The sequence below is a fragment of the Gouania willdenowi genome, chromosome 1, assembly GCF_900634775.1.
Source record: "Gouania willdenowi chromosome 1, fGouWil2.1, whole genome shotgun sequence".
Classification (NCBI taxonomy): Eukaryota; Metazoa; Chordata; class Actinopteri; order Blenniiformes; family Gobiesocidae; genus Gouania; species Gouania willdenowi.
The window spans coordinates 10,801,888-10,824,311 of NC_041044.1; the positions used below are offsets into that span (position 1 = coordinate 10,801,888).

At 42.0% G+C, this 22,424-nt stretch overlaps 1 protein-coding gene across 4 annotated transcripts in view; it reads left to right on the forward strand.

Annotated features, from left to right (window-relative positions):
• LOC114465918 (bromodomain-containing protein 4-like) overlaps window positions 1–22,424 on the forward strand; it is a 119,792-nt gene that overhangs the window by 80,854 nt on the left and 16,514 nt on the right. The window contains exons 15-19 of one of the 4 annotated variants that reach the window (XM_028451328.1): window positions 3,743–4,321; window positions 6,783–6,871; window positions 7,888–7,993; window positions 13,350–13,489; window positions 13,571–13,761. In XM_028451328.1, the coding sequence (XP_028307129.1) occupies window positions 3,743–4,321; window positions 6,783–6,871; window positions 7,888–7,993; window positions 13,350–13,489; window positions 13,571–13,761 (1,105 nt within the window). The remainder of the gene's footprint in view (window positions 1–3,742; window positions 4,322–6,782; window positions 6,872–7,887; window positions 7,994–13,349; window positions 13,490–13,570; window positions 13,762–22,424) is intronic. The other 3 variants (XM_028451397.1, XM_028451477.1, XM_028451556.1) reach the window with 3 other exon arrangements.

A 22,424-nucleotide genomic window follows, 5' to 3' on the forward strand; every position in this document is an offset into this window, starting at 1 on the left:
CTATGAAACAACCTTTGGAGAGCCATGACACATCTTAAACTTTAGGAAAAATTGTGTGACAATTTGTAAACTATAAAAAGTAAGGGAGCACCATGTTGCATACTTCTTTTTACATTACCCACTGCCACCTAATGGAGGCCTACAGTGGATATAAAAAGTCTACACAAACCTGTTAAAATGCCACGTTTTTGTGATGTAAAAAACGACATCATGATAAATAATTTCACAACTTCTTCTACCTTTAATGTTACCTATAACCTGTACAATGCAATTGAAAAACAAACTGAAACATTTCAGGGAGGTGAAGTAAAAATTAAAAAAAACTGAGAGAATGAGGTTTCAAAAGTATGCACACCCTCTTGTAACTGGGTACGGGGCTGTGTTTGGATTTAACCAATTACATTCAAACTCATGTTAAATTGGAGTCAGCACACACCATTTAAAGTGCCTCTGATTAACTCCAAATAAAGTTAAAGCAGAACTAAGTAACTTTTGCTTAGCACTCCCCCTAAAGGTCCCTTTTGGTTATGTCAATATAGGACTTTACATTGAAGCCACTGCTGCTGCATGCTTGCCGTCACAGCAACAGGCACGAGCACACACTCACAACCCAGTGCTCCAGCACACAGCCAGACACACAAATATCCATCAACCCATCCATCCATCCATTTTCAGAGCTGCTTTGTCAGCACACACAAACAAAAATGTCACATTTCCTCACTCCCTTCCGTATTTAGGGCATCATTCATTTACTGTACTTATTTCTGTTTCCCCAAACTGTTCACATGATCATCGATGGCTGTACACCTGACTGCTCTGTTTTATCTGCGTATATATTCTCATAGGATTACACATCCTTACCGGTAATATACTGGGGTCATGATGGCTCTGAGCACTGAGATGGCGACGAAGCAAGTTATCTCTGTGTTTTATGTGTGCATTCGCGCAGGTTGTGGCATCATGTGATTATGGGTTACTTTGAATTATTATTAATGACTTTTCTGCTGGGATTGTTTTAGGATTTCCTTTGGAAAACAGGAAGAGGGACCTAATATATGACGTGACGGTGCAACTGTCAGGGAAGCGGCACATTGACACACACAACCACACTTTCAGAAAAATGCATTTTTCTGACAGAAGTCTATGGAGGCTGAAGTATTCTGTCCAATCAGCAACCGACTGTTTTGCCTGCGTGAGGCTGGTGATAGTCTAGCATTAGTGTGTATTGGGCTGTCATAAAGCAGTACGTCTTGTCGCAAGAACGAGAACAGAGCTGCGAGACTGCCACCGGGTCGGAGGCAGGGAAAGTTGCAAGTGGGGTTTTCTGGCCAGAGACAGCAGGGGTGATGAAAGACCCCCCAATCACCCCATAAACACTTGTATTACCCTCAGAGGGACTACGGGAAGGATTTATTAAAGTGAAAAAGTTACATAGTTCTGCTTTAAGCTGCTCTAGTAGGCTTTTCTTGACATTTTGTAGCCACATTCAGCACAAATCACAGAGAGCTTTGAAAGGATCAGAAGGATCTCATTGTTCAAACATGTCAATCAGATGAAGGGTACAAAAGAATTTCCAAGGAATTATATATAACATGGAACACAGTGAAGACAGTCATCACGTGGAGAAAATATGGCACAACAGTGACTTTACCAAGAACGGGACATCTGTCCAAAATTGATGACAAGACGAGAAGAAAACTGGTCAGGGAGGCTGCCAAGAGGCTGACGGCAACATTGAAAGAGCTGCAGGAATTTCTGGCAAGTACTAGCTGTGTAGTACATGTGACAACAATCACCCGTCTTCTTCATATGTCGGGGCTATGCGGTAGGGTGGCAAGACAGAAGCCTTATCTTACGAAGAAAAACATCCAAGCCCGGCTTCATTTTGCCAAACACATTTGAAGTCTCCCAAACCCATGTGGGAAAATGTGTTATGGTCTGATGAAACCAAGGTTGAACTTTTTGGCCATAATTCCAAAAGGTATATTTGGCACAAAAACTACACTATCACCAAAAGAACACCATGCTTACAGTGAAGCATGGTGGTGGCAGCATTATGCTTTGGAGCTGTTTTTTTTCAGCTGGAACTCGGGCCGTAGTCAGGGTGGAGGGAATTATGAACAGTTCCAAATACCAGATAGTGTTGGCACAAAACCTTCAGGTTTTTGTTAGAAAGCTGAAGATGAAGAGGAACTTTATCTTTCAACATGACAATGACCCTAAGCACACAGCCAAATCAACGAAAGAATGACTTCACAAGAATAAGATTGAGGTTTTGGAATTGCCCAGCCAGAGTTCAGACCTGAATCTGACTGAACATCTGTGGGGTGATCTGAAGAGGGCTGTGCACAGGAGATGCCCTTGCAATCTGTTATATTTGGTTCATTTTTATGAAAAAGAGTGGGCAAATATTGCCTCATCATGATATGCCACACTGATAGACTTCCCCTTAATAAAGTATTAGTGCTGTAATAAAGTATTAGTTTAAGGGTGTGCATGTTTATGCAACGAGGTTATCTTAAGTTTTAAATTTTTCCCCTTTAAAGGTTTCAGTTTGTTTTTCAATTGCATTGTACAGGTTATAGGTCACATTAAACATGGAAAAACTTGTGAAATTATTTATCTTGATGTAGTTTTTTACATTTTTGAACAGGGTTGTGTAGACTTTTTATATCCACTGTATTATTAAGAATTGTTGCATGCCTAGTAAATAAACATTTTTCACACGTGTAAAAAAAACAACCAGCAATAAAAATACAATTTCTCTTTTGTGCAGTATGTCGTAAGAGACCTATTTCTTATTGCATCACTGTGCACTTAGTAACCTAACACCTGGCTGACTCAATTACAATTACCGGTATGTTGTAATTAATAGTTTAAAGCACACTGCCCTGCTGCTCTGATGAAGAGAAAACATACCATGGTATTTGCCTCCACTTCCACTGCACAGCCATGTGATTCTTCATCGACATTGTCTGCTCTCTCCACCTCTGAACACTAAAGTAAAATAAAGGCTGCACCAATAGACCTGCATACTAACCATCTGATTTAACTGATGCAATAACAGAGTTTGTTCAAAAAGCACCATATCAAAACCCAAAAACAATTTTTACTTTTACTTCATGAGTTACATGTTTTTTGTATACTGATTACGTAACACTGTTACTTGTAATCCGTTACTCCCCGAGCCTGCTAATACATAGCGACTGCAAGCAGGAATCGTGTGAACAGGTATCAACTAGTCAGCCTGGACAGAAAGACCCACCCACCGCTCTTGCTGTGGGCGGGTCATTACTTTGACATTGCTTTTCCCGACCGCAATGTCAAAACGCAAATGGAAAAGACAAAGACATAACAGAAAAAACAATGACAAAATGGAAAAAACAAAGACAAAACAGAAAAAACAAAAACAAAATGGAAAAAGCAAAAACAAAATGGAAAAAGAATATACTACGTTTGTATATGTTTTCATTATTGATTCTCTTTATATTTCCACATTTTTATTATTGATTTTCTTTTTATTTGCAAATTTGTATTATTGATTCGCTTTATATTTCCACATGCATTTCCTTTTAATTTTGGCACTCCTGTGATTCCATATACTCGAACTGCGCAAATGTAACATTTCTTGCTTTCATCGCCGCCTCTGGCGGACAGCAGGGATGAAATAGATGCTGTTCTTGTGGTGAATGTGGTTTCTCTGCCATTTATAATGAACAGGAGTGTTAACTGTTTTTTGCAGCAATCCACAATGCTCTTCCTCAGCAACCATCACGACCAAGCAATCGTGCTGCTCCTCTTCAGCTCAAACCACCTCAGCCTCCTCCATCTGCGCTCCGCTCTCTACCACCAACCCCCTCCCCTCAGCTCCAGCCCTCACTTCCCCTCACTCTTCCTCAGCCTGTACAACACCCTCGCGTTCCTTCTCCACCATCACATGGCATCTTGGGCACACTTTCTGCACAGCCTCCCCAAGCTCTCCTTGAGGATGACGAGGAGCCAACGCCAACAAGCTCAGACACCCCACCACTTAACCAGGTCCACACTTTCCTGCAGTCGCTGCAAGCCAGGCCCAGCCAGGCCACAATGCATCCTCACTCACCTGTGCAACTGGCTTCTCAGCTTGTACCATCAATGCATGCCCATGTCATGTTATCGACAGCCTCTGCACTGATACAAAAGCACAGTGCAGGCCACACACACTTGCAGCACTCATTCACACACACGTTGCAACAACAGAAGGGGGCAGTGCTGCAACAGAAGGTACAACCGCTGCAGCAACAGCCATCGCCACAGGGAAAAGTGGAGTCTTTCTCAGCCAGTAAGATATGCCACCTGATAATTTTTTTCTGTAATATAATTTGAAATCTTATTTTAGAGCATGTCTGTACCATGTATTCATCCTAAATCATCAAAGCAAAATTGTTTTGTTTTAAATATTATGCTTTAATGATAGCAAACACAGATGCAACACAAGATTTACACAAATATGTTTTATAGCTGGGGTCTTTAATGTTGTAGAACAAAAATGCTCAAAACATTGATTTCATTTTCAGTACTAATCCTGTGCCTCATCGAAAAACACTTTTTCTGCTAGCATTTAATCATAAAACCTCAAAGAGCTGACTTAACAAGCTTCACTACATTCATTTAAGAATGCTTTTCCTCTACGTCATCTCAAAACACAGAAGACACTACTTATCAATTAAAGTAAAGAAAATGTTTAAATTAAACTTACCATTCTACTTTAAAATAAACATTTCTAGAGATCTATTTTTCCCTTTATCCAATTAAAGTTTAAATTTAAAGGTGGTAATTCAGAGAAAAAGGCTTTTCAAATGCATTATCATATTATTGACATTTCTGGTTTGATTCACAACTTAAAACCTTTTTTTTGTTACGTTTGAATGTTCTCCCATTCGGTTCCCCCCGCCTCCCAAATCCTGCAAGTTAGAGGCTTTGTTAGAGCCTGATATGTAACAACGACCAGAAATATAACGAGACCTGAATTGTTACTAAAAAAATGTAATAAAACCCAAAATGTTACAGCTTGTCAACAATGTAACAAAGTGCTGAGCCCAAAAAGATAAATACCTTTTGCCCATTCTGACATTATGGGGCAGGCAAAATATGTTTCATAGTGTAATAATTTTATTACATCATGGAGTGAGTCAATGATTAATGGATTAAAGGACTTGTATTAAAACCTCAAAATGTAACAACTGGTCAATAATGTAGTGTGTGTGTAAAGTTTGTATGTATATGAAAAAAGGCAAAAGGTCTTGGGCTCAAGACTTACATTATTGACCAGTTGTAACATTTTGGGTTTTATTACATTTTGGACTCTGAACTTTTGTTACATTGTAACAGTTTAGTTATATTGGGTCTTGTTACATTTTGGGTTGTTGTTACATATCGGGCTCTAAAAGGCCTTATTCTTAACTCACTCAGTGCCATTGACGAGATAACGCGTCAATTTAAATCCAAACGCTCAGTACCATTGACGAGACACATTTTTTCGCGGGGATTACTAGAAAACACCCTGGCGGAGGTCCCTCATCAATAGCTAAACTGTGGGGTGTTGTAGTGACCAACTGTGTCCTGAAGATGGCAGCAGTGCACTTTTAGATGAGAGATTAGCCACTGATGCTACCCAGCAAAGCAGGAAGAAGCAGGAAAAATGGAGATTATGGCGCTACAGAGTGATATTGGGACGTATCCAGCAGCTCAGAGCTCCACATACTTACACAGAACATGTGGACCTGAGTGGATTATTGATAATGTTGTGATCGTGAGATAAAACCATCAACTAATTGGGCTGAACGGGTCATCCCTGTGTGTCGGGAGGAGGGATGAGGAGGGGTGGTGTGTGGGGGGGGGGTACAAAATACCCCCAGCCTGTGAGCCAGATAGCAAAATAATAGGTGACATGTAGGAGGTAGCAGCGCACCTTTGGATGAGAAATCATCCATGCTCAGCAGAGCTAAGAGGGAGAGGAGGAACGGCGTTTGAGACAGTAAATAGCGCTACGTACAGGGTTGACGTTCACAGCAGTGCACACTCGACCAGAGCATGTGTGGAACTCATGGATAATGTGGCGATGGCGAAATAAAACCATAAAAAAACGGGGCAAGCAGTGACACTCTGCACGTCGGGGAGGAAGAGGAAGTTGCGTGTGTGCAGACTGACGGGGGAGAAAGTTGGAGGAACGCCAAAATACAGTAAGAAATACATTCAACTCTGACATAGATAGCAAAATAATAATAATTTTGCCATCAAAAGCCTGGTCTCAGTGTTTTTTTTTAATGTTTTATATAAGGAAACAATGTTCAGATGTTAGAGTTGTCACTAAAGCAAAGCTTTAAAGTCACTGACAGGGTTTTTTTTTAGAAAAAGGCTGTTTTCTCAGCTTTTTGCTCTGAAACTTTAGATTTGTGTAAAACTTGCTCTATTAAACGGCTGATTACAAAAGAATGAAACGAGCCAGAATTTTTTTTTTTTTGATGAAAGTAGAGGCTTCAATCTTTCAGAATCCGGTGTCAGATTTCAGATAGTTATAGTAGAAAATATTCTGTGGGTCTTTAAAATCAGTCAAAATGCTCAAAAACGGCTGGCACTGAGGGGGGTACAAAATCTGAAAATGGCTGGCACTGAATGAGTTAAATGTCCAAATATGGTGGTGCACTCAGTCCCACACAGTGACTTGGGTTTTTAATATTCTGATCTGTAATTTTGTTCTCATACTTTCTTCTATAGTGGGTCATTTTTTCCTGTGCTCATAGGTTGCCTATCTCCTCTGATGATGCCCTCCCCTCAAATGCCATCTTTTCATCCAATGGGACAGCAGTCACCTTTGCAGTCCAAGAAGCTAGTAAGTATACAAACAATGAAATTCATGTGTAGTGTCTGTGTCTCAGTCCAAACAAACCTAAGTTAATTTTAAACTATCCGAACCTTAATGAACAAAGGCCTTCCATTAAACAGTTTGACCCAGGAGGGTCATATTTAGTTTCTCAAACCTACCTGTGCATCTGACCATGTAAATCTGTGATTTTCTTCTTTCATTTATTTTCTCATCAGAAGTTAGTCACGCAATAAAAGGATGTTGACTAAAGGTTAAAACTGTAGGTTATTGTCAACAAAATTAACACCGGCATTCAGTTAAAATAATTCAAATAAATATTACAGGGATTCAAACAATCCAGGTTAATGACAGTGCAGTTTCAAATGATTGGGTTACACTGCAGAAAGACTGTGCTACCTGTCCCTAATCCAGGTAAGGAACACGGATTTGCTACTTCCCTGGAAAAAACTCAAGTTGATCTGGATTTATTGCTGGCCTAAAGGGGTATTAAAAAAAAACAAAAAAACAATCAAAATAATAAAATAATAATATGAAATGCTTTGCCCTTAGTATTACCGAAGGCTTTAGTGTCATTCTAACACGCAATCTGCCAAAGATCATATATGCAAGATCAACATTACTGTTCACACATTTTTAACATGATACAAAGATGTCTCCACTTTATTGGTGAGAAACTTGGTAAATCAATCCAATGGTGTTAAGTGACAACATATGAACTATGACGTCCTGCCTGGTTCAGATTCATATAACACAGTCGCTGCAACAAAGAGGAAAGAGAGCTGCTAATTGTTGCTTTAGAAAGCCTCCATTCATTGCCAATGTAATACAAAAGCTATAAGTATGGCTCAAAGTCAACTAGTTCCTTGATCTAAAAACAATACATAAATGTAATTGTGGATATTGATGCAGGTACTTAGTGAGCCAATGATGCCAAATTAACTCCTGCCTTTAAAAGAAGTGTTAAATTTGGGTATCTGCTTGTTTTTTATTGATTCAGTGACACTGTTTTTTTGTTTGTGTAGGAACAGCAAGCCAACCTTGTGGGGGTTAAGGAGTCACCAGTACTGTCATCCTCACCTTTCAGCCCCACCATCCGGCAAGATGCACAAAAGCTGGATAATAAACACAGTAAGTCCACTTCTTAATAAAAAATTTTTACCGTTTGATATTTAACAAATGTAAAAAATCAATTACTTTCTATATTACAAATAACTGTCAACAGATCATCCATCCATCCTCTTCTGCCTATCCATTGCTGGGTTGCGGGGGCCGCATCCTTAGTAGGGAGGTCCCTCTCCCCGGCCACTTCATCCAGCTCTTCCGGGGGGATCCCGAGACGTTCCCAGGCCAGTTGAAAGACATAGTCTCTCCAGCGTGTCCTGGGTCTTCCTCGGGGTCTCCTTCCAGAGGGACATGCCCTGAACGCCTCACTAGTCAGGCGTCCAGGGAGCATCCTAATTAGGAGCTTGAGCCACCTCATCTGGCTCTTCTCAATGCGGAGGAGCAGCAGCTCTACTCTGAACCCCTCCTGGAAGACTGAGCTTGTCACCTTATCTCTAAGGGAGAGCTCAGCTACCCTATGGAGGAAACTCATTTCGGCCACTTGTACCCGCAGTCTTGTTCTTTCGGTCATGACCCATAGGTGAGCATAGGGACGTAGATCGACCTGTAAATCGAGTGCTTTGCTTTTCGGCTCAGCTCCCTCTTTACCACGACGGATCGGTGCAGACTCCGCATCGCTGCAGACGCTGCACCAATTTGCTTGTCGAGGCAGTTTTGGCCTGTGGAACAAGGATTTTATGGGCATTCTTGGCTAAATTGAGGGACAAATGGCCCATGGCCCTTGCTAATTTCCGACATGAGAATTTATTGTTTATATTGTGGGATGACATATTCCTACCGGTGAGAATATTTTTGACGATAAATCATAAACGATAAAATATCGCACATTCCTAGTATGCACTGAATACAACTTTTTAATGATAACAGATATTCATGTAGACAATAACATGGGCAATACTGCCAAAGAACTATATGCTTTAATGCTTATACAACATGTCACTGGTCCGACACACACTCAAGGTCACTCTTTGGATCTGATTATTTCTAAAGGTGTTGATATATCTGCTGTTGATGTAAGAGGCTTAGCTCTATCTGATCATTTCTGTCTTTTTTGACTGAGAGACTGTAACATCTGTCCCCCCTACTTCTGTGTGTTTAAAGAAAAGGTACATAAATAACAACACGTGCACAATTCATGGAAGCCATAGTGATGACACCAACCTTGAGTGCTGAGACAGTTGATAATCTTTTGGATGAGTTTAATACAAAAGTCTGTTATGTCATAGATGTGGTGGCTCATATCAAAACTAAGAGAAAACCAAACACACAGAAAACACCTTTGAGGAGGACTGAGATAATGCAGAATTTGAAATGTGATTGTAGAAGAGCTGAGCGTAAATGGAGATCAGCAAAACTCCAAATTCATCTAGAACTGTGCAAAGTAAGTTTGCATAAATTCAGTGATGGCTTGTTCAAAGCGAGGCAGCAATACTTTTCTGAAATTATTGCTAAAAATGTCAGCAACTCTCGCACATTGTTTTCTGTAATTGAAAAGGTCACAACCCCCCAGATCAGATAGCCCCTGAATTACTGTCAATTGGAAAATGCAATGAATTTGCTGTAATTTTCAATGAAAAAATACCTCTAGACTGGATTATTGTAATTCTCTTTTAGCAGGCTGCCCGAGCAAGTCGCTTAAGACACTTCAGCTGGTTCAAAATGCTGCAGCACGTGTACTGACTAAAACTAGGAGAAGAGATCACATTACTCCTGTATTAGCCTCTCTGCATTGGCTTCCCATAAAATATAGAATAGAATTCAAGATTCTTCTTCTCACTTATAAAGCCCTAAATGGACAGGCACCAGCCTATCTCAAGGAGCTTGTAGTGCCATACAATCCCCCCAGAACACTACGCTCTCAAAACGCTGGACTACTCGTTGTTCCATTTGTCTCTAAAAGTAGTATAGGAGGAAGAGCTTTCAGTTATCAGGCCCCACTTCTCTGGAACCATCTACCAACCACGGTTCGGGGGGCAGACACCCTTTCTACCTTTAAGGTTAGACTCAAAACATTCCTCTTTGGTAAAGCTTTTAGTTAGGAACCAGCTCATAGCTCATAATTAAGATGCAATAGGCATAGACTGCCGGGGGGGCGGGGGGTCTGGCATGCTCGGTTGGAGAGAGGTTGGAGAGGGCGTTAAGAGAGAGGTCATTTAGGCTAGAGAGGGACCGGAGAGGGTCCCATTCCTCTCTCAAACACTCCCTCTATGTCTGCTTCTTCCCTTGTGTGTTTGCTTCTGTACTCCTTCTGGCTTTTGTCTTGCAGGTCCGTGGGATCCTTAGTGTGGAGTTACAGAGTCTCAGCGGCTCTGTCTCCACCCTCTCCTCTGCACACACCCAACACAGCATAACGTGGATGGCTGTTCATCATAGGAATGGGATCCACACAAGGTTCCTGCTGCTTAACAGAAGGTTTTCCTTGCCGCCATGATGAATTCATGTTGGGTGTGGGATACATATGTATGTGTATATACGTATATATGCATATGTGTGTATCCATAAAATGAAGAGTCCGTCCTTAAGACTGCTCTACTGTAAAGTGCCTTGAGATACCATTGGTTATGATTTGGCGCTATACAAATAAAGATTGATTGATTGATTGATTGACAATCAATAAGGTCAAACATCAAACCAAACCAGAAAAATCACAAAAAGCTTGAACAGCTTTAACCATTCAGGGATGAGTCAACTACAATGTTAGAGTTTATTACAGTGAACCCAAAAACAATAGAGGAAACTGTTCAGCAGCTGAATCCATCAACATGTTGCCTTGACACAATACCCTCAAACTTCTTTAAAACTGTTGTGAAGTCAATTGTCACTGATTTGTGTCAGATAATTAACTGCTCATTCCAATCAGGCACCATACCAAAATCCCTGAAAGTAGCTGCTGTGAAATCTGTGTTAAAAAAGAGAACACTATAGACCAATCAGCAACCTTCCATTCATAGCCAAGATCATTCAGAAGGTGGTCTCCAACCAACTGAGTCAATTCTTAACATTCAACAAAATATTTGATAAATTTCACTCAAGCTTTTGTTTACATTACAGCACAGAAACTGCTCTTATCAAAGTGATCAATGCCATAAGGTTGAACACTGATTTAGGAAAAGTATCTGTTCTCATTCTATTGGATCTAAGTGCTGCATTTGACACTGTAGACCATACATTTTTGTTGCACAGTTTGCAAACATGGGTTGGACTAAATGGAAAAGTAATGCAGTGGTTTAAGTCCTACTTGGAGGAGCGAAGTTATTTTGTAAGCATTGGAAATTTTGATTCTGACAGATTACCAATGTCCTGTGGGGTTCCTCAGGGCTCTGTTCTTGGACCCCTTCTGTTTAGCCTTTATATGCTTCCTTTAGGACACATTTTACAGAACTGTAAGGTTGATTATCAGAGCTACACAGATGACACATAACTATATCTATCACTGAACCCAGAAGACTATGGTGCCATAGAGGTGTTGTGTGACTGCTAAGAAAAAGTAAACCTCTGGCTGAATGAAAACTTCCTTCAACTAAATCATGACAAGATGGAGGTGATTGTCTTTGGTAACAAGGAAAAGAGGACTGCTTTCAGCGAGCATCTTGAGTCTCGATCTTTAAAAGCTGAAAACCAAATCAAAAACATTGATGTTCTGATTGACTCAGATCTGACATTCAACAGGCAGATCAAATCTATCACAAAAACAGCCTCCTACCACCTAAAGAACATCTCCCGAGTGAAAGGTTTAATGACTCAGAAAGATCAGGGGAAACTGGTCCATGTTTTTATCTCCAGCAGACTGGACTATTGTAATGATCTTCTGACAGGAATCCCCCAAAAGAGCAACAAACAGCTACAGCTGGTTGAGAACGCTGCAGCTCGGGTCTTAACCAGAACAAAGAGGTCAGAACACTTTACTCCAGTTTTAAAATCTTTACACTGGCTCCCAGTCAGCCACAGAATAGACTTTGAAGTTCTGCTGCTGGTGTATAAATCTGTCAATGGGTTTGATCCAGAATATATCAGTGAGATGTTAGAACCTAGCAGGTCTCTTAGATCTATGGACACAGGTCAGATAGTGGAGCCCAGAGTTCACAGTAAACATGGTGATGCTGTGTTTAGTTGCTATGCTGCAAAAAAGTTGAACAAACTGCCAGCAGAGCTGGCATACAATGTGAACATTTTTAAAGCAAAGTTAAAGGCACTCGCTTTCTCTACTGCGTATGATTGAGAGGGAGATTTTGTGTCATGTTGTTGATGTAATGTGTTTGTTGATGATTTTTAAATGATTTTACTGATGATTTTAAATGTCCTTATTGATTTTAAGCTGTTAAATGTTTTCTGTCTCTCTCTTTGATCATGTAAAGCACATTGAAATGCCCTGTATATGAAATGCGCTATAGAAATAAATTTGCCTTTCCTTGCCTTGGCCACAAAAAGGCTCGATAAGACTCCTTCTTCAGCTTGACAACATCCCTCACCCCCGGTGTTCACCAACAGGTTCGGGTGTTGCACCAGTCAGCCGCCTCAACAACAGAGGCACAAAACATGGCCCACTCAAACTCAATGTCCCCTGCCTCCCCTGAGGCATGGTTGAAGTTTTCTCAGAGGTGGGAGTTGAAGCTCCTTCTGACAGGAGACTCTGCCAGGCATTCCCAGCAGACCCTCAACATACGTTTGGGCTGCCAGGTCTAACAGGCATTTTCCCCCACCATCAAAACCAACTCACAACCAGGTGGTGATCAGTGGACAGCTCCGCCACTCTCTTTACACGAGTATTCAAGACCTGCGGCCGCAAGTCCGATGACACAACTACAAAGTCTATCATCGAACTGAGGCCAAGGGTGTCCTGGTGCCAAGTGCACATACGCACACCCTTATGCTTGAACATGGTGTTTGTTATGGACAATCTGTGATGAGCGCAGAAGTCCAATAACGATCAGAGGGGCTGTTCCTCTCAATCACGCCCCTCCAGGTCTCACTGCCGTTGCCAACGTGAGCATTGAAGTTCCCCAGCAGAATGAGGGAATCCCCGAATGAGCACTCTTCAGTACTCCTCTAAAGAATCCAAGAAGGATAGATACTCTGAGCTGCTGTTTGGCCCATAAGCACAAACAACAGTCAGTAATCTCCAACATACAGATCAGTGTGCTGGTTTGAATTCAGGCAATTTAAACATTGCTAGAAATTTTCACTAATTATTTCTATCATAATTTTTTAAATATTACTGAAAGAAAAACTTTGAATGTTGCTCTATTTGTATTTGACCTAATTATTTGAAACATCAAACTGAATTTCATATTTAGGATTAATAAAGTTGTCTTTATCCATCTACCTTTACTTCTATTGCTGACCTTTTCTGTGTATCCCTTAGGATTGGATCTCAAATCTTTTGATGGCTCTGACTCCATTTCTCGCCTTCCAGACCCCCCGGCCCCATCTAGTTTCCAACACGAAAACAAAATCAAACAAGAGCCCAAAACTCCCATCGCTCCCAAAAAGGCCCAGGTGTTTGTAAGATCTTAACAGCTATTTATTCCACATTCAAAACTCTGTATGTTACGTTACTCTGCCCTCTGTTTTTTACTATTCTAGGAAGTGAAGCTGAAGAACATGGGCTCCTGGGCGAGTTTGGCTCAGATGTCCCAGTCCACCCCAGCCTCCTCAGTGCGCTCCTCCAGTGATAGCTTTGAGCAGTTCAGACGGGTGGCTCGTGAGAAGGAGGAACGAGAGAGACAACTAAAAGCACAGGCGGAACAGGCCCGGAGGGAGCAGGAAAAGCTACGGTAGGAGGAGTAAAGGCCATTTTTGGGCTTAGAGGGAGTGGTTAAAACACTTTTAAGATTTGTTTGTCCGGATAGTATGCCTCGTTTGGGTAGTGTGAACATGCAAATGAGTCGAGAGCGGTTTAGGACAATCTTTATTGGTATCACGTTGGACACCATGACCATGAGGGCCCTACCATCCTCTCACCAGGTGGACGATGTACTCCATCTCCTCACACTATTCCAGGGGAACAGGTTGCTGCCATAAGTCACCTTCCTGCAACTTTTAGACAAGCTGACATCCATGACAGCTGTGGTCCAGCTGGGTCTGCTGTCATTGTGCCTCCTGTAGTGGTGGGTGAACGGTTTTCACTTGGACTCAGGGTGTCTCAATGGGCATATCCCCAGGCTGCCGTGAGACTGTCACCACGGATGCCAGCCTCTCAGGGTGGGGTGCCGTCTGGCTGCACAGCACATGCTCAGGGACGGTGGTTTGTGCAGGACAGCACCGATCACATCAATGTGCTGGAACTGCAAGCAGTGAACTTAGCTCTTAAGCATTTTTAGTCTGCCTGACTGTTGCAACTCTCCCAGCAATTACTCAGGTTGGCCGTCCCCCATCTGGCCAGTCTGTGGGCCATGAACCAGCTTGCCGGCCCCTCTCCTGTCAGAAATCTCCACCAAGAGAGTGGCGGGGCCACCGAAAGGGCTTTTCCATTAAGAGCGCGGAGCTTTCGTTTGGAGCTATCTTTGGAGATGGAGCTAAGTTAGAGCTACTCATGTTTTGTTGAAAAACTGGTTTGGTTTTCCACCGCAAAAGCGGCAAGCCGGAGCCACGTTCTTGCGTCACCGTAAATCGTCAGTACGTCACTAATTACGTAGCAGTTTATCCATGAGCACTTGCGCCAAGCCCATGCTTTGACGTCTAGTTGACATCGTATGAATACAATCCTGTCCTACGTAAAGATTCAGCCGAACAACTCTACCTGTCTTCATTGGAGTCACAGGAATCTGCGACAACGTTTGGGTACACAGGTAATTATTACAGACATTTTATTTCTTAACAATGACTGTGTTAGTGTTAGCCTTTGCTAAGCTACTTAGCTTCGACTACGGTCACATAAGTACAGCAGATAGAGGCAATAAGTTGATTTTGATATTTTTGTTTATCATTGTAGGTGCTCTTAAGGCTGACTGTCTGTGTACGTCCGTGGTCGCACTGCGGTTGGGACTCAATACGAAATGAATAACAGCACAAGTTGGTGTCAAACTTAAGTGTCCTGATGTCATTCCTTCCATCTACATTTGGATCGAGGATCTACTGTGTGTGTGACTGAAGGGATGTTGCATTTAAATAAAGGCAGTGGCTATCCGTACGAATGTTGTATCAATATAGCGACATTCTATCTGTATGCAGCGCCCCTATTTGGCCAGTTTAGGTCACGTAATAGGTCAGTCATTGGTCAGTTTAGGTCCCGTGACTAAGACAAACCTTGCTCTAAACCCAAACTTAACCCTAAGACGCTACTATGAATATCTGAAATCTGACACCAGATTCTGAAAGATTGAAGCCTCTACTGTCATGAAAAAAACCCATTTGTTTCTGGCTCGTTCCGTTCTTTTGTAATCAGCCGTTGAATAGAGCAAGTTTTACACAAATCTTAAGTTTCAGAGCAAAAAGCTGAGAAAACCGCCTTTTTGTCAAAAAAAAACCCTGTCAGTGACTTTAAAGCTATTTTTTTTTCGCTTTAGTGACAACTCTAACATCTGAACATTGTTTCCTTTTATAAAACATTAAAAAAAAACACTGAGACCGGGCTTTTGATTGCAAAATTATTATTATTTTGCTGTCTATGTCAGAGTTGAATGGATTTCTTACTGTATTTTGGCATTCCTCCAACTTTCCCTCCCGTCAGTCTGCGCACAGACGTAACTTCCTCTTCCTCCCGGCAGCAATGACCCGTTTAACCCGGTTAGTTGATGGTTTTATCTCGCAGTCACAACATTATCAATAATCTACTCAGGTCCACACGTTCTGAGTTAGTAATGTGGTACTGTGAGCTGCTGGATACGTCACAATATCACTCTGTAGCGCCATAATCTCACTCGTTCCTGTTTCTCCTCCCCAGCTAATGGTAGCATCAGTGGCTAATCTCTCATCTAAAGGTGCACCGCTGCTATCGTCAGGGCACAGTTGGTCACTACAACACCCCATAGCTTAGATATTGATGAGGGACCTCCGCCAGGTTGTTTTCCAGTAATCCCCGTGAAAAAACGCAAATGACGAGTTTCTCGTCAATGGTGCTGAGCGTTTGGATTTGAAATGATGAGATATCTCGTCAGGGGCACTGAGTGAATTAATAAGTCTGTGTGTTTAATAAGTCAGTGTCAAACTCTGCATGTTTATGCCTCCGTCCATCCACCCTTTTCATTATATCCATGTCTTTTAAGGCTCTTATTAAATAGTCTGCCTGGAGTCTGGGCTGCCGCCATGTTGGATTATGTCGTTACCCGTGCGTCATTGCCGCATGATCGCGTAAGCGCAAAACAATCCGAATTAACTTAAAGCGGAATTACCCAAGTTAAGTGTTTACAAGAAAGAGGAATTATCTATTTCGGAATTAAAAACAGAATAAACCAGCCACCTAATTAGGAATTCACTTTAATTCGGAATTAAATTAGCATTAGGAATTATGTGTTTACAAGGTCAGGTCAAAAAGGAATTCACTTTTATTCCACTTTAAACAGGAATTAAAGCTCCCATGTAAATGTGTTCATGGTGTGAGGAGAACAACCTCACCCTCAGCACGGACAAGACAAAGGAGATGATAGTGGACATGAGGAAGGAAAGGAGCTCTCATCAGCCTCTGCCAATCTGGGAACAGGAAGTGGAGAGGGTGAGCAGTATGAAATACCTGGGGGTCCACATCATTGAGGACTTCACCTGGTCCCTCAACACCACACAGCTGGTGAAGAAGGCTCAACAGCAGCTGTATTTTCTGAGGAGGCTGAGGAAATTTGACATGCCACCAAAAGTCCTCACCAACTTCTACAGCTGCATCATCATCATGGACCGCAAACGCCTGCAGAGAGTGGTGAAGACAGCATCCAAGGTCACCAGGATTCCACTCCCCTCTCTGCAGAGCATCTACAAGTGCAGAGTTCACACTAGAGCTGGCTCTATCATTAAAGATCCCCCCTCCCCCCCAACATGGTCTGTTCACACTTCTACCCTCAGGATGGAGGTACAGAAGTGTGAAATGCAGGACCACCAGACTGAGGAATTTCTTCTTTCCCCGTGCCATCAGAGTCCTCAACAGCCGATAGAACTGTATATAATTCACTATGCACAACACACATTATATTTGACTTTTCTATCCTTTCTACCTTGTACATATTTACGTCTTTATTACTTTTTAAATTATTAAAATTATTGTTACTATACTTTTCTCTTTGTTTGTTTTGTTCTTTGTTTCAAATTTGTTCTGGTTTTTTTGGTTTTTTTTGTGGTATCTAGTGTGGTAAGCAAAGTAGAAATGTCATTGTGCAGGGAAACATGCTCCTTTACTGTGCACATGATAATAAGTTATAACACTTTGATTCTTTGAATCTTGGTTCTTGAATGTATCAAAATAAAAAAATGCAAACCTAATAGTGTGTGCTACAGCAGGGCAGGTTATCTTGGGGAAAAAAATAACAGGTCATCGTTTGAAACTCAGAATGTGTGGATGTAAAGAGCAATTAAATTATCTGAAAAAAAATTATGTGTGTGCTTACAAGGTAGGTATTAAACAATCAACAAAGTCCTTGTAGAATGCAGAATAAATAACTACATCTCTTTTTAAAAGCAAGGATGTTCTGCGTGCGTGTGTGTTTGTGGAGCGAATTTCTCCACGATGTGAAACTTTTTTAACTGCTTCCATATAGCCCTAGTATGTGCATCCGTCATTTTGTACTTATTTGGTGATTTCAAAAGTTTATTGTCATGTTTGTTTGACCGTTCGCTGTTTAGACCGGATGGACGGGATCTAGATGTTATGACGGGACCCGGAAGTTATTGGCGGGCAATGGCCGGTCAAGTCATTCCATTGCAAGGGTCAAGTCAAGTCACAACTTAGTGATCAAGTCATTTCAAGTTGCACACAGACTTGTTTTGCAAATTTTAACTGTGGGACTTTCCTTACTACTTACGTATTTAAATACAAAATTGTGCAACACACAGAGCTTATGGGTTACAAAAGTAAATAAGTTAACCTACATGTAATAAAGAAATTATATCTTTACAGGTCCTATATTATGCTATTTTTCACCCATCTCCATTTGTTCTAAGAACCCCAAAAACATAGTATTTGAGGTTTATTTTCTCAAACTCGCCTGTTTTCCAGAGTTTTAGCCCTCTGAAATGTCACTTTCTGAGCAGTTCTATAAACGGGCTGTTTAGGGGCCTACTTATGCGTATTCACGAGTGGGCGTGTCTATAGACGCTGACTTCCTTGCATGTCTCGCTCTGTTACGAGGGGATCACTGATCACCAAAGCGAATTTATTTTGCTATCCACACTGTTGTTATTGTTTTCAGCCAAAAAACTGCACATTACAGTAAAACACATGGACATTTAAGCGGCTGTTTTCCGTCTCAGCGCTTCAGGGTCTGTGTTTCTCTGCAGCAGCAGCGGCCAATTCAAACTCTCACCGGAGTGTTAAGTAAGGAGTGTTCTCCTCCTCTGCTCTTCTAACTACAGGAATAGTGCATTTAAGGAGATAATCTTTTGTTTTGTCAAACCACTGCATCGCATTGTGTCACAAACACGTCAGATCAGCGATACGAGGCGATATAACAGGTCTGTTGCAGCTACAGCGTTGCTGCCCACTGCTCCTCAGGTAGGGGTTAAATTCAGAAAACACATTTTGTGTATGTAGCTTTACATATACAGTATGACAAAGTATAATATATATTCCTTTTTACTACAATGGCAGGTTACACAAAACATCGCTTGTTTTTCTCATTCTGGGAGTTCGCAGGCTCAGGGAGGACCAGTTGTTTTCATAAAATGCTACCTTTAAGAAGCACTTTAAAATGCACTGAAATAAAAATAAATTCATAAACATAAATGAATAAAGATTAATTAAATGGATAAAACTTTGCAATAGCAATTTACACTGTCCATATGGTGTTTACTAAATAAAAAATGAGGTAATTTAGTCATAGCGCACCTTCTACCTGAGGCACTTACTTTTGGTTTACTTCAAAAATATGTAGCACAGTATGAACTACCTCAGAAAAAAAAATTGAAAATAAATAAAAACTTTTCCCATCTTGTGCTAGCCCTACATGTAGTTATGTTGCTGTGATATTTTGGCCTTGTCCCTTATCAAAGTGTAAACTAAACAAAAATGTTCACTGTTTCAACTTAATCTAATTGGGCCAAGCTTAAAAATAGCTGGCATATCTGGGCATTTCTTAAATTGTTGTGTTCAGACAGTAGAACATGCTGATGTTCCCCTCTCAGAAGGGGTCAGAAGCTAATAATCCAGTATCCATACTATTAATTTAGTATGTATAATCAAAAAAATAATAATACTATTGTTGAACTGGATCATCTCCATCTATAATTATCCTGATGCATCTGTGTAACTGCATAAACAATATGCCTGCCCCCATGTCGACATACAGTAATACCGTCTTTAAGTTCAGTGTATACTGACCAAACAATGGTTTGTATTCATGAAGTACAATTTTTATTATTGTCAAAATATAAGAAGAAAAGAGTTAGATCCAAACTATTATAATCTTGCTTAAGGACTTCTCAATAGTTTTCTAATTTTGTTAATAATGTAAAAAAAAATGTATCAGGTGGTGCCCCAGTTATCACAGAGATAGTAGACATACATCAAATCAAAACATATTGTAGAGAGGATGAGACATGAAGTAAGGAGCGCAGAAGCTTTGTGAGAAGTTGCTTTTTAATTGCAGGGTATCAGAGCAGCAGGACCATAACACACAGTGCTGTCACACGCTTCCTAACCTGCCAGAACATGAACAACTCTCATTCTACTCCCGCCAAACACAAACTAACACTATAGTAAGGACACAGCTTACAACACAGAACAAACACTGCAGTCACATCCACTAATTCAGGGCGGCAAACACACACACAGGAACATCCAACATGGCAACACAGGACAAACATGCACGTCAGATTCACTGGCACCACAATTTTAAAACAGCACACACTGTGCGTTTACTTCCGCGGTGAACAGATCCACCTCGGCCCGTGCGTAACGAGCCCAGATCTCTTCCACAACCTCCGGGTGTAGCACCCATTTCCCGTAAAATGGTGTCCCCCTGAACAGAAAACCTGCACCTGTGTTAAGTGCTCCTGTGTTGTGTGTCGCTCTCAGCGAGAGGAGGTGGCCACAACTCCACAGGATCTGCCTAACTGATGGGAGTGGTGGGGACGGAGCGTCTGTTTGCAGAAACTTCCTGGTGATAGTTGAGACATCCTTGACTGGCTATGGGAGTCAAAAGAAGATAAGCAATGTGTTTTTGATTTCGGCTAGGTCAATTGCAGTGGCCTTGTGTCCCAGTTCTCTCTGCATTCATTCAATAAAGTGGCCTTAACTTGCAAGCCGGGCACTCAACTTCTACAAGTTCATTTAAATTCCACGTAAAAGATCCAAAAGCAGCTCCTGCTTGCTTTTGAGATCATTCATCACATGAGTCTGAGTGTTGAGAACCCTGCCCCATCCTTCAGAAGTGACTGGCAGCCTTCCAAAAACAGTTGCCAACGTAATCCGGACTTTGCAGTAGGTCAGAAAGCTGCCAGCTCTAATCAGCAGCGTGCCTGCTACCATAATTCCAACAATGCAGATGTCTTCCATGGAAAGTATTGACAGACACACAACTCGCCACTTGTTCCAAGGGTCCAGTGCATATCCAGCTGCAAACATCCCGCTTGGAAACGCGAGCTCACCACTGCCTGATCATTTTGTTGAAAAAATTTTAATGGTTGCATTGAGAGACCATGATCAATTCAATAATTCCAGTTTTGGATGAGCTGCAAAGAGAGGCTCCTATTAGATTCACAAGACCAGACAAAATTAAAGCAGCAGCAAGGACAGATACGGGTGGGAAGAGAGGGAGCAAAGAAAAATGCGACCGCCTTTGTCGAGTAGCAGAAGAGAATTAAGTTAAAATCCAAAATACACGTATAAGCCTACGTGTCAAAATTCAGTGCAATTCAGCTACTAGCAGTGTTCATAACACTGGTAGAGAGTTGGTTAGAGAAGAGAAACACATGCAGTGTTTCCTCAAACATCTCTCAGTGCTTCAACACTCAGGACTGATTTTACAGGATAGACAGACATCTGCACTGAGCCTCTGACAGACAGTCGCTAACAGCTGACTGTGTGTCCTGCACTGGGGGGGAGGGGGGGGTTAGTTTTTTAGACGAGTAAACTAACACTATAACAAACACACAGCAATATAAACAGTGAACAAAATTGGGTAGTTACATACCATCTCAGACGGTGTCTGACTTCTAGAAACACTTTCTTTCTGAAAGCATGTCAACGACTCTTCCTCTTTTTGGGTTTTATGCGCCTGGCCGGGTCCTGGTTGAGGTGTGTGGTGTGAGCAGTTCAGTGAGGTCAGTGGGGGCTGCACCGTGCAGACAGTGATTGGTGTGCAGGAGGATCTTATATTCTATGCAGGACTGAATGGGGAGCCGGTGCATTGTACGGAGGATGGGGGTGATGTGCTCGTGTTTCCGCACCCTCGTCAGGACCCTGGCAACACTCTTCTGCACATACTGGAGCTTTTGGAGGCTCCTGCCAGGGATCCCTATGAGGACTGCGTTACAGTAGTCCAGCCTGGAGGAGACAAAGGTGTGGATGAGGTTCTCTGCAGCAGGAAGGGAGAGGGAAGGGCGCAGTTTGGAAATATTATGGAGGTGAAAAAATTAAGTTTTGCAATTGGAGGTGACATGATTGTCAAAGGAAAGGTGGGGGTCAAATTTAACCCCCAGGTTTGTGACAGAGGGAGAGAGGGGCATGGTGTGTCCAGAAAATAAAACAGAGGTGATTGGGGAGGAGCAGAGTTGATGAGGGGTTCCAGTTTGAATGGTTTCTGTTTTTGAGCCATTTAGCTGCAGGAAGTTTTGACTCATCCACGACCCTATCTCCTCTAGGCAGGAGCTGAGGCGGGCAGAGGGGGAGCAGGGGGGAGTGATTTTAGGATATAGTTGTGTGTAGTCAGCATAGCAGTGGATATTAATTCCATGCCTGCTGATGACATGACCCAGGGGGAGCATGTAGATGGTGAAGAGGGTTGGACCGAGTACGGAGCCCTGGGGGACCCCACAGGCGACAGTGTGGTGTCTAGATTTTGCATCCCCCATTGCTACGCACTCGGCTCTGTCAGTGAGGTAGGAGTGAAACCATTGAAGGGCGGTGCCAGAGAGACCTGTGTAGTGCTGGAGTCGATGCAGGAGGATATGGTGGTCTACAGTGTCAAACGCAGCAGAGAGGTCGAGAAGAATGAGGAGGGATGTGGAACCGGAATCAGAAGCCATCAGTAGGTCACTGGTGACTCTGATGAGAGCTGTTTCTGTGCTGTGGGAAGGATGAAAACCAGATTGGAATTTTTCATAGTCTGTTAGATTTTAGATGATTATGGTGCTGGGT